Raw genomic sequence first — 12,865 nt, 5'->3', positions numbered from 1 at the left:
CGGGTGGTGTTTTGGTTTATTTTGCTTGTCTCAATAGCTCCAGGGGTGCATGCATGTGAAGTTCGATAAATCAAAACTGCAGACAAAATTGCTTTGCTTCATATAAGGTGGGGAGAAAGGTTTTCTCTACAGAACTGAGTTTGGGAAATGGATAAAACTTGCTATACCACTGATTTCACTAAATTGAGGTTCTCCTGTATTAAAGCATTCGCACTACCCACTTCAAAACGTTGAAGACTATCTCACTTAAAAACAGGTGCTCCATGAACAAAGCAATCCTTGTGGCTACGATTTCTTGTGCCAGGTGATCTGCTACCTACTAAGCCTAACTTCGCAGCTGCGCTTAGTTTGGCGAGAGGCACTTTGCCTTTACTGTACAGGGGGCTCTAGTCAATCCTTTATTACACAGTAGCTCACCTTTCAACCACAGTTACGGTCGTAGTTGTCAGCTGCAGTGGCTCGCCAAGTTTGTTTACTTCCTCCTCTTCATCAGGAGCCAGTTCAACTATGGGCTCAGGACTTGGTGAATGGCCACTGGTTACAGTGTTCGAGGCAGGCTGTGCCTTTTGCTCCACGGCCATTGGCGACGTCTCTTGTTGTAAGAAGTCAAACTCCCCAAGTGCAGACTGTGAGAAAGATGTCGCATCTGTTAAAGCTCCATCACAAATTACAGTCGAATCTGATTAATTTGAACACACTAATTCGAGCTGACATCGTGGTTCCGTCAAAGTTATGCGTATTCCAATGAATGAAAATGGCCGGTAATTCGAACACGCAAGCATTTGCGACGGTTAACTCGAACATACCGCACTCCGACAATGCTCTCAGCAGTGTGCAAAATCAAGTGGTGGCGCCTCCGACCAGCATTGCTCTGACCCCGCCATAGAGGAAAGGTTCAGATAAAACCCTTCAATGGCACGCAGGAAAATAAATAAATAAATAAATATAGTAATAAGAAGAAAGCCCCGTGGCAGAAACTTCACCCTCTCTCAAATGGCAAGGTCGCTGTTCCTGCGTCGCGCTGTAATGCCCCAGCCACTCTAGCGGTAAAATGCATGCCGCGGCAGGTATCAGCCCTCGGCCGATTTTTTGTGGCTCACTGCTGTGGCAAGCAAGCCACAAGTGGAGGAGACCGACAAGAGTGGCCACTACAGTGAAGCATGCGTGGGAAACTTGTATCACGTGGACCCGCCGGACGGCTCTGTTCGTACTCACGCCTGGTTCAGCCTGACCGCTTGTTTCTAACTATCGTCTGCTCATGTCAGCTCTCTCTCGCGCTTGTTTTGGTTGGCTTCGCTGGTCTTGTTCGCGCTTGTTTTTGTTACAACGACACGTTTAAACCAAGACGTCCCGATGGACAGGTTGTTGGAGACAGTGCCCCATATCCAATTCTGTACGACAAGACAGACCCTGAATACAAGGACGTGAAGGTAACACCCAGTATCTCGTTCTCCTTGTCTTTTGAATGCGGCAACACCGCAACAGAAGGGAGCATACCAACACGTTTATGATCAGCGGCAACGACTTGATCATCTTGATAAGACATGACTCATGTTATTAAGAACGCAAGACGAAGAAGGTAAACACAGCGCCGATATTTCAGCAGACGAAGGATAAAAACCCGTGAGCACGCAGAGGGAAGCAGCAGCGGAGGCCCACTCCTGACCTCTACTGCAAGCTGGCAAGAAAGCAAATCCGCTTCCCTCCCATCCTTCCTCGCAACTAAGCTCCCCTCGCCCTCCCTCTGAACGCTCTCGTAACTCCCTCATCTTCGACGGTCTACGCGTTAAATATATTCATCTAACAAAGCTTAAGAAAGCACTATGGATCACAGCACTGAGTATGGCAGGACTCGGAATTGTATATCAATATATGAAAACATGCACATCTCATCGCAGATATTCAATGTGGAAAATGTAACCAGACAGTGCAACAATGGTGTCATCTCAATCTTGTTTGATGATGCAGAAAACCGAAATTGCTTGCTAAACAGAAAAGCTGCTGCTTTCACCTCTGCTCAGCGATTCTATCCCACTGCTGTGTGCCACTATGCCTGCAAGAAAGCCGACTTTCACTGCAGCTCCAAATAATTTTGGCAGCTGGTGATGCCCCAGTCACGCTGCTTCTATGAATTATTGAGGCCTAAGACACAACAGAGAGCACAAATAGCGTTTAGTGCCCAAAACTGGCAGCATGTGCAGAAACAAAGAACCGATTGAGAATACGAATTGTACTTGGCTTGTCTCGATACTGCTTGATTGTTGTGTCTTGCATCTGTAGCACTGTGACTAACACTGAAACCAAAACTGGTAGTTGAATTCTAATGTTTTATGTGCCAAAACCACCATTTGATTACGAGGCACGCTGTAGTGGTGGACTCTGGATTAATTTTGACCACCAAGGGATCTTTAACGTGCCCCCAATGCATGGGACATGGGTGTTCTTGCATTTTGTCCATATCGAAATGTGGTCACCATGGCCGGGATTCGATACCACGACCCCATTGTTAGCAGTGCAACGCCAGAGCCACTAAGACACTGTGGCGGGTGAAACTGCTGGTTGGATACCCATAAACACTGAACGCCTCTTAATCGCACCTTGCCAGTGCTGTTTCGATTACTCCAGTCTAGCTTAGTTGGTCACGTAAACTGAGATTAATATTTGTTGCCTTAATTAACGTTGCAAGTTCACATTAACAAGCAATAAACGCTGTTTTAAGCTTCATTTGCTTCCTAAAATTTGAAACCGGACCCCATACATGATGTTTTGTGGGTTTCACGCTAATAAAATACTGTTTGCAGTTCCCATGCTCCTAGTGACATAATCATTGAAGCCAACAGGGTGCCAATAACATTTATAAAGCAACACCTGCTACAGAAGATGCTAGATGCAATTGGCTTGGCTTGACCTATATTTAGTTTGGTTAGCTAGCTGTCACCTAGAATAGAGGTAGAAGAGGAAATCTCTATGCAAAATACTCATGGCTCTTTCCTTGAGGAAGAGCTCTCCTGACTGCACACAGGAGGCCAGTATCAGATGAATTGCTGTTTAGACGATGCCTACTGAGCTTGAATTATCAGTTGGCAATTGTGTTTTGAATACTTAAGGTGCTCTAAAGAGAGAATTAAATTAAGTAAAGTTGAGGAATTCCAAATATAGAATAGCAAATACGTTGGTCCTACTCTGGGTGGACGTTCAGTTTGTTAGAAACAATGAAAACAAACATTTGGTGGTCACTTCAAAATTCCTATGCCAGCTTTTCACTACTTCACAGACTTTGGCATTGACTGGGCAAGATGGGCTAGTCAGTGTATTTGCCCGAATATATTGCACACCTTTTTTTAAAAAAGAAAATGGGCAAGAAAATTACCTGTGCATTATAATGGTACACAAAACCAAAATGGCATTGGCAGTGTTGAGAGCACCCTACCATCAGAGATGTCAGATGCAATGTCATTGCCACCACAAGTGAAAAATGAACGTTTTATTGAACATTGCTTTGGGTTCATTTTGCACTCGACTACAATCCCTTTCACAAGATTTTGCATACTCGGAATTAGATGCGTTGCCATATATGGCCACCACCGTTTCTGGTGCTGTGCCAAGCTCGCTATGTGTGCACAGTTCCTGGACACTATTGGCTGCATGCATGGACAAAGTGACTGCTTGAGAATGCTGCCCCTGTGTGCTTCGTATCTGTGACCAATGAAGTGCACATGGTGATGATGAAAAGCTAATTATAAAAAGACATTCCCCTTCTGTGAAGGTAAATCCTGCATACGTCGTTTTTTTTCTTATTGCGAACATCAGTGGCATGTAACGTTCACATGCACTCTCATTTTCTTACTTTAAAGGGGCCATGAAATGCTTAGGCGAGCCTGGCAACCACTAGGAGTCGAAAATTCGGGCCAGTTGGTACATCATTTACAGGAAAAACCCCTTGGAGGCCACAGGGTTCCTTAGAGTCCTTTTAAAGGGCCCCTCACCAGGTCTGGCCATTTTGAGCTGACTAGCGCAGAGACGAGCCTTGGGCTCTCTGTAATGGATACTGTGGGGTCGGAACACTAAACAGTAGCCGATCGATTTTTCAGACTAATATACAGACTTGATGGATATTCCAGATTTCATATATGCACTGTCAGGGTTCCCATAGAGCTAATGCATTCTCACGACTGATGTTTTGGATGAATTTAGGCCCCAAAGTTTGATTTTCCCGACTGAATCACTCATTCCAAAACTCGCTACACATTGTTGAACGTCGCCATCTTGGGTAATTTTTGTTGTTGGGTAAGTTTTTGTGCATAGCTATGCGCATCCTTTTACGCTTCAGCGCAACCTCACCATCCTGCAGAGCAGTGGTAATCCACGCTTCTTTCCCAATACTACTCACGGTACTTTTCGCGATGCCGAACTTGCGCGCAGTTTCAGTTTTTGAAAGCTGGTAGTGCGAACTTCGGTCAAAACCTCGATCTTCTCACCAAGTTCAAGCGGCTTTTTCCGAGCTGTTGGCTGACTTGCCATACTAGCAACACGACGAACAGGGCACATACTAAAACAAACAACGCACACCACGATGTGACGGCGTACGGACTGGCAGGAGACAGTGGGACACGGTGCGCACGCATGCCACGAAGAAGGGACATGCCTACTGTGTAGTTGGCGTAGTTGGAGGTCAGCAAGCGCGCGGAGGTTGGTAGCAATGGCATGACTGCACTATCACGCGATCACCATTGGGATACAGCATTGGCTGCTTTTTCTTCTTGCTTTTTCTTTTCGCCTTTTTTTTTTCGAGTTTCGCTGGCTTTACTGGCCAAGCCGCGCTTGGTCTCTCTCTCTCTCTCTCTACGCCCTGTTTCCTCCCTGCAGTCTGCAAGTTCGGAGAAAGTCAGCGCGACGTGAACCTGCTGTGGCGACAAAGAGGAGAGATCATTGTGGGAGGTGCTGCGGTCGGGGGGAAGAGGAGTAGCACAGCGCTGAAAATGCCTCATATGAAGGTCTCATCGCATCGGCGCTGTGCAGGGCAGAGGGGGAGGGTCTGGCGATGGGGAGGCAAAGGAGAGAATGAACTTGAGGGCGTGGCTAATTCTTGTAGCCAGGCCAGGAGGAGACAGAGGAGTGAATGAGGAAGGGTGGGACAGGAGGAGCGGAGGAGCAGCGGAACCTTCGCAGAAACATCGAGGTGGTTAGGTCTCTTCGTGTCCCCGCATCGCACAGATGGTCGACGGCGCAGAAAAGCTTTTATTTTTGTCTTGTTTTTTTTTTCTTTCTTTCCCCTAAAGTGCTGCTCGGATGGTCGAGTAAAGCTGCGCGGGTAAGGTGCGGCCGGCCATGAAAGTTCATCTCAACCGATTAGCGCGTGTGCAGTGTTCATATTAAGCGGATTTTTTTTGCATTGACTCTATGGGAAACCAAACAAACGACTTCCACTATTCATTTTAAGCGAGTTCATCTTAACCGGAGTCAACTGTATATTGAATAAGTTCAATTATTCGGGCTTATTTGCGGTTCTGCCACAGGCACCATAAAGCCAGTGTAGAATATGCACCAAACAGCGTGCGGTGCCAAACAATGGTTTATTAAAATTTTGTATTTGATCTGCACAAATCATGTCGTGAACATCGTTGCCCCGAACAAAACTTTGGAGGTTTGCAGTTTCCATGAATGTTCAATTATGACCACAATTAGGCCACTAAGGTTGAATAAATATGAAACTTTACATTCTTGGCGGTGTTCTGCGGCGGCAAGATCCTGATATTGATTTTGTGGTGTGGCCGGGCAGAAAATAGTGTAGCCTGAGTGTAAATATGAGTGACGATTGCAACTGCCATTGCATATTTGTGACCAAGAAATTTCATGAAGGCCAGGAGGTCATTTGTCGGCGTGCTACACTACCATCCCGGTAACTGGATGTGGTGCATGTGCGAAAGAGATTTAGAACATAAGATGCACAGTGTTTGCCCATTAATCGACACAGATGTACCAATAGGGCGCAATATAGAGTGCTAAGATGTATAACCAAACTGATGAGCTACACGCTAAGCAGACTGCATGACCTTATTCATTCAGCACCGCTTTCCGTCCCGACTGCCCCATGAAATGAGCACCAGTTCAAATCACATTTATCTGGTCCATATATAGCAAACACATAACACATTTAGGGTTTTCATTTTCTTGCAGCCTAATAACAATTATGCCAACAAACACACCCCCGCTAGAGTGGGTCAGTTTGTAATTTCTGACATTTTTCTTGTGGCCAAGTTACAATTATGGCAACAAAAACAACCAAACTAGAGTGGGTGCAGAGTCCAGTGTGGGCTCCCCGCTGAGGCTTTCATTATTTAAAAGTTCGAGGCGCTACCATCGCCTTCACCTGAATGAGTAGCGCCGCGCACCAGCCAAATGCTTGTCGTATCGAAGACGCTACCACAGCTGCATGAAACTTTCACAGGCGTTTCACTCTGCTGTTTTAAGTTTTAATACTCGGCGGTGGAAATAGTGATTTTATTCCCCACCGACCTGTAGCCAATAAAATGGAGAAAGAGCTATGGAAATGATGGAAACGACGCAACAACGATGGTGCGTCTAGCAGACGACAGCTACACGGCCTGTGATCTCACCTTGAATCCAATGAGCGCTGCCAAAATAGTCATAGCTTCAGGATAAGGAGACGGCAGCGCTGCCGCAATTTCAGCATTTTCTGCATCATCTTTGGCGCTTTCCAAGGCATCCACTGAACCTCCCCCCCCCCCCCCCTCTCCACGCTCCCCTTCTACTACACTCTACCCACACTCCGAAGTAATAGACGCTGAAACGGAGTGCTTAGGCTTGGATTGTAGAGCTAAATGCTAACCAAAGCATGTCTATTAGCTGTGTGGTTGCCACTGAACAAGCACACCCTGCTAAATTTGGCAACTTCATTCGAAATTAGTGTTTTGGTGAAGGGTGGCGCAGCTCAATGGTTTGGTGCAGGATGGCACAATTGGCGCAGCACTTCCATCCCTGTTTCACACAAATGATTGTAAAATTAGAGCCCCTTACATCTGCCGCACTTGGTGAGAGGCAGGAGAGCCATGCTGCTTTTTCTGTCCCCATTTCAGAAATATACTGTGAGGCGACCTTCAGCGGCGCCCCTACAGGCAGCGCAATGGGCGTATACTGATGTGATAAAATAAGGATTACCTGAACATCTACTTCAAGTGATGTCTGAAGTGGTGACAATGGACTCAACGTGTCAGTTTCGTTGCTGTCTTCAAAGTTGAGCTTGGTGACCACTAGACTGTCCAAGTCAGGAGGTGTGGGAACCGGAGCTACAATTGCAAGTCAAGAATAAAGGCAATAAAATAAACTTGCAGACAATAATAAGATACAACTGCATACCGCTCAAACCACATATAATTAGGCTTGTGCGAATATTTTATATTTTAGAAGTACAGTGGAACCCACTTATAGCATTACTGACTTCAACAATAATTGGATGTAACAATGAGCAGCTCCAACTTTTGTGTGTGTTCTATGGTAAAATAAACTGCTTACTACAACATTCCCATGCCACATTATTGGCTATAATATTTACATCTGGCTACTGGTTGTCTGCACTGAAAAGAAAAGTGGAAAAAAAAGAAATTCGAGACACAACAACGGCCCAATTGCCTTTGTGCCGCACACCCTGTATGGCATGCTTTCGTTGCATTGCCCTACACATCGCTGCCCTCGTGCGGCTCTCAGGTATTGAAGGGGTGAAAGGAAGACAGGAGAGGGACATGTAAGGTCGGGAGTGTGTAAGGCTACGCAATGAAGGCATATCCTCTGATGTGCACGGCACAATGGTGGTTGGGGCAGCTTTGAAATTTTTTTTTTACAAGGATCTTGCATTTTTTTTTCTTTTGGCACACACACCCATAGCCAGACTTAATTGTTATAACTGATAACGCAACATGGAAGCATTGTAGTAAGCGGTTTATTTCACTATAGAACACATACAAAAGTTGACGGTGCCTCGACTGCTCAATGTTAGTATATCCGATATACAGTTAAACTTCATTATAATGAAGTTGGTAAAGTCAGCAATTTGCTTTGTTGTATCAAAATGTTGGTACATTGAAATTTGTCTTTTATGCACATAACTAGTCATCGGTGGATTTTTCTGATGCAGAAGTGGCCTCAAAATTTTCTGGATGCAGTTAAACTTCCATGTAATGAAGTCCGTAAAATTGGCAATTTGCTTCATTAAATTGAAAATTTTTTATTGAAATTTGATCTTTTATACAAGTAAGTACAGTCACCGATGAATTTTTCCTAAGCAGAAGGGGCCAAAAAATTTTCCGAATTCGGAAAAGCTAATTTGAATGACAAAAACATATACAGTAGAACCCCGCTGTTACGTTCCTCACTGCTGCGTTTTCCCGGCTGCTACATCGTTTTCATCCGGTCCCGGCATAGCTTCCATAGGATCCAATGTATAAGGAACCCCGCTGTTACGTAGTAGCTGTGAAAACGTTCCTGCATGATACGTCGCAACGTAGCGCCCCGAACCCGCCTGGGCTAAAGTCGGCAACGCGCTCCAACCGCCATTTTGGCTTTTGACGAGTTTTGGCCGGGCTTGGCTATGGAACTGGCTGCAAGAAGCCGCACGCCAGTTCGAGAAGCCGCCACTAAGTGGCCATTCGTGAAAAATGCTCTCACTATCATCACTGTGATTACGGTCACCGCATGGTTTTTGGACGGGTCGACTCACGGAGGAAGGAAACTCGGGAGAGGCCCTGACGTCACTCTTTGTGAAGCTAAAGTGAAGCCGGAAGTTGGCGTTGCTCATGGCGTTGCTCCGCCAATCGGGCCAGCTCTCCTGTCTTGTTTACAATTTTCGCAAAACCACGCCGCGCCGCACGCGCAACCGGGCTGCTCGGAGGCGCGTGCTCCGCAGCAATACTAAACAATCGTTAGCAGGTTAGCATGATTACGCCAAAGAGGGCAAAATTTCCCGCGGATATTCCTTCGTCCATTGCCATTGCCGTGGCGCGGTGACGAGGAGCACGAGCTGCATGGTGCCGGGGAGTTGCCAAATCCTAGCTTTGGAGAAGCCGTCGCGGCTCTCGACCTCCTCCGCAGGTACGTCGCACCTCACAGCAACGCTGAGAGCAATGCGGCCTTCCAGGCTATTGAGAAACGTGTGGTGATTTCTAGCGAGCGAAAGAAACGGCAAGCCACCATTCTAGACTTTTTTAAAGTTCTAAGCGCACTGTGTGGAAATAAATTGTTTATAGTTGAAGCTGCACTTTTTTCATTCATTTTCGGAGCTTTCCTCACTGTTGCGTTTTCCCGGCTGTTAGGTTTTTTTCCCCCAGTTCGGTGAAAAACATATGAACGGGGTTCCACTGTATAATTTTGTTGTTGTTGAGCAAATACTTTGTCTGCCTCTCACCTTCAACGTGCCTCCGAAACTAGGTTTACGCAACCTCCAGAACAGAAAGTGTGAGAAAGCGCACGATGCCACGCCATCTCAGCTCGCTCAGTCTTTGCACATGGAGCAGATTACCTCTAAAACAAGGAGCGCAAACAGCGGATAGAAAAGGTGACGCGCACCAGCCTGGCCTGGCACCTGGCACCAACCTGACAATTCAGTACATTTACGTTTTTCCAACCATGCCTATTGAAACTGCTTCCAGATAGTATAACAAACATTCTTTAAATCACCATACTGTTCCAACGAACACTTTGAACTTGGTCACGGTAAGGGGGGCGCACACGAAGTACCAAAGCACGGAAGCACGACCAAACTGGGTGCACGGCAGCAGGTGCCCCACTCCAGTCTAAACCACGACAATGATATGGCCTTCAAGATGAGCAAGCAACTGCCACGTTTACATTACAAAAGTCACAAAGGTCACTCGCTAAAAGCCCGCCTCCAGGGAGGAGGAGGCATACAGCATAAACAGCATGGCACAGGGTGTGAACTGGCATGTGTGCCGGTGCAGTATCAGATGTCATGACGGCAACACTCTCGCTTATGCAGCATGATGCGCACTACGTCTATTTCAACAAGCTGAAGCAACCATTTACATCCTTTCACCACAGGAGCAACAGCTGCTGAAGCGTTCCTGTCGATATTCCCGTGACCCAAGTCGGCGCACTGCCACCACACGATGTTGCAAAGGGTTGGCAGTTACTATGCTGTTACCAGGAGATCACGGTTCGGCAGTGTTTCACTTACACATTTGCTTATTGCTGATAAAGGTCCACGGTTCATGGTGGCGTTCTACCTTTCGTTCATTGCATTTTACTTGCCCGAAGCGACACAGACAACGCAACTTTACGGCTCTTGCAAGGCTGATGCACAGTCGTAATGCCAAAATCACAGTGTCAGAGACCTTCGTAGAATGACGGCACACCGAAGTAGTTTCCGAAGTTTACATTTCCAGCCAACTAGAATGCTTTGCTCTCTTGTGCACAATACGGTCCTGTCTCACCGGTATTAAGATATATCACATGCTCTTGAATAAAAAATGGCGGCTGCACTTGCAGTTTCGAAATGACAGGTGATCAGAACCGGGCACCGTTTTGAAAGAGCTATATGATGCTGCATTTCATTCTTTAGATGGACGTTTCTAATGGAAATTCGCAGCTAGGTGCGGGAACGCACCGGAAATAGAAAAGGCACTAAAAGTCTGGTTTTCGGACTAAAATACTGCCGAATTGTAAATGCTGACACCAGCTTCAAGGCGGGCAGTTTTTGAGTGTTTTTAAGGGCGAGTCCATACATAACGAACTACTGATATAACGACCACTTTTCGCAGAGCTATCAAGTTAGTTATAAACAGGTTCGACTGTAAATGAGTGCATTGGACTGTTCAATATTCCTTTTATTATTCGATTCTTGCTATTCATATTAGATGCATATTATAAGTAGTTGGACTTGCACTCGCCTCTAGTTTATAATTGGTTGATGCTATATAACAAAAGAGTTAAATACTTCTAGTGTACAAGTAGAATTTGCACCCACTTTACTCCTGTGTCATACATAGCAGGCAATGCTACCGAGGACAGTTCTACTGCTCGCAAAAAAAAGAGAGGCCCAGGTTTATCGCACGTGTTCTTCGTCGTAATCCTAGCGACCAGCGCTCAGCTGACGTTTTTAGTTGTGTGGTGCAACACACGCACATGTCCCGAAAGCGAACAGTTTTGTCGCTCGGCGATAAGCTCAACATTATCGAGGAAGCGGAAAAGCGGAATGGAGCCACGAAATTCAGCATTGCCCGGGCCCTTAAGATACCCGAATCTTCGCTTAAAACGCTCCTGGCAAACGAAGCGGTGATATTTCAGAATGACAAGTTCGGGCTCAAGCAGAAAGCAGCAAAAGAAGGACAGCATGAGAAGTTAAAGGTATCGTCAAGTGGCTGCATCAAGCACGGAGCTCTGCGATCAACGTTGACGGCGCCATTTTAAAAGAAAAGGTGGACCTTGTGGCATTGTGTCAGGGCATCAACGACTTTCAGGCATAGAACGAGTGGCTGGATCGCTTTAAAAAACGAAACAGGATTGTGTACAGCCACTCCTGTGGAGAAAGCACTTCCGTGGACATTTCGACGGTGAATGAGTGGATGGAGTCGCTGCCGGAGATGATTGCTGCATGCAAGCCCTGCGACGTTTTCAATGCTGATGAGAGCGGTATTTTTTACCATATGCAGTCCGAGCAAACCCCTGCGTTTAAGGGTGACAACTGTCATAGTGGCAAGCGTAGTAAGAGCGTGTGACGGCACTATTCTGTGCTAACGAGGACAGTTCCGAGAGGCTGCTCGTGCTCGTTCTTGGAAAGTTCGCAAAGCCACGGTACTTTAAGAACTTGACGCTGCCGTGCAGCTACAACTTCAACAAAAAGGCGTGGATGACGTCTTCGCTCTTCAGCAATTTTTTGCAACAGCTGGATAACAAAATGGGTGCTAAGGCTAGTAAAATATTGCTTTTCATGGACAACGCACCGTGCCACCCACCTGATACGTCCTGCCTGAGTAACATAAAGGTTTTTTTTTTTTCCACTCAACTGCACAAGCTGGCTGCAGCCGCTGGATGGCGGCATCATTAAGTGCATCAAGCAAGGGTACCGGAAGCGGTAAGTGCAGCGTCGGCTGGCGGCTATGGAGTGCAGCGAGTCTGAAAAAAAGATCACTGTGCTCGACGCCATGCATTTTATTGCCAGTTCGTGGAACGCAGTGTCGCGAAGCACAATCGCTAACTCGTTGAAGCACTGTGGCTTTAAGCGAGAGACTGCCTCCTCTGCTGGGGATGCAACAACCTTGATGCCACTCGAGGCCGATGCAGGCTTCGCCGACGACGATTTCAAGTGTTTAAACTTCACCACAACCTTCGCCGAGTACATGGAGGCCGACAACAATGTTGCGATCTGTAGCGTTTGCGCCGGCTGGCGGGAATTGTGACAGTGGGCAGTGGAGTGCCGTAGAGGTTCGTTTGATTAAAGCATGACTGGTACCTGTACCTTAATTCTTATCGCATTTACTTTTTTGGTAATTTGGGTTTCCAAGCCCTGCAGAGTATGTTAGTAGTTTACATTGAAGTTTCTCGTAAATCTGTAGCGTGAAATAAGTAGTATTTTTGTAGTAGTTTACATTGAAGTTTCTCGTAAATCTGTAGCGTGAAATAAGTAGTATTTTTGTAGGCATAATTTATTTTTGGATTTTACAATGCTTTTTCGCGGTCCCGAGCAAGTCGTATAATCAAGGTTCCACTGTATGTAGCATATTGGAAGCACAAAAGTGATCCGACACAACCTTACAACTACAAGTTGCAGCTGTTCTTGATCTCTGATGCTTCCTACAAATATCTTTTGTTCATTACAAGTGCACTGCAATATGCG

The 12,865-nt window shown here is 46.2% G+C and overlaps 1 protein-coding gene across 4 annotated transcripts in view; it reads right to left on the bottom strand.

Moving 5' to 3' along the window:
* Positions 1 to 12,865, bottom strand: part of Pkn (serine/threonine-protein kinase N) — a 135,228-nt gene that overhangs the window by 44,968 nt on the left and 77,395 nt on the right. For all 4 annotated transcript variants that reach the window (XM_065436713.1, XM_065436711.1, XM_065436714.1 and 1 more), the window contains 2 exons: positions 7,180 to 7,307; positions 418 to 626 (listed from right to left, as the gene is read on the bottom strand). In XM_065436713.1, the coding sequence (XP_065292785.1) occupies positions 418 to 626; positions 7,180 to 7,307 (337 nt within the window). The remainder of the gene's footprint in view (positions 1 to 417; positions 627 to 7,179; positions 7,308 to 12,865) is intronic.

Source organism: Dermacentor albipictus, chromosome 1 (genome assembly GCF_038994185.2).
Source record: "Dermacentor albipictus isolate Rhodes 1998 colony chromosome 1, USDA_Dalb.pri_finalv2, whole genome shotgun sequence".
Lineage (NCBI taxonomy): Eukaryota > Metazoa > Arthropoda > Arachnida > Ixodida > Ixodidae > Dermacentor > Dermacentor albipictus.
This window is presented reverse-complemented; position numbering and strand designations above follow the sequence as displayed.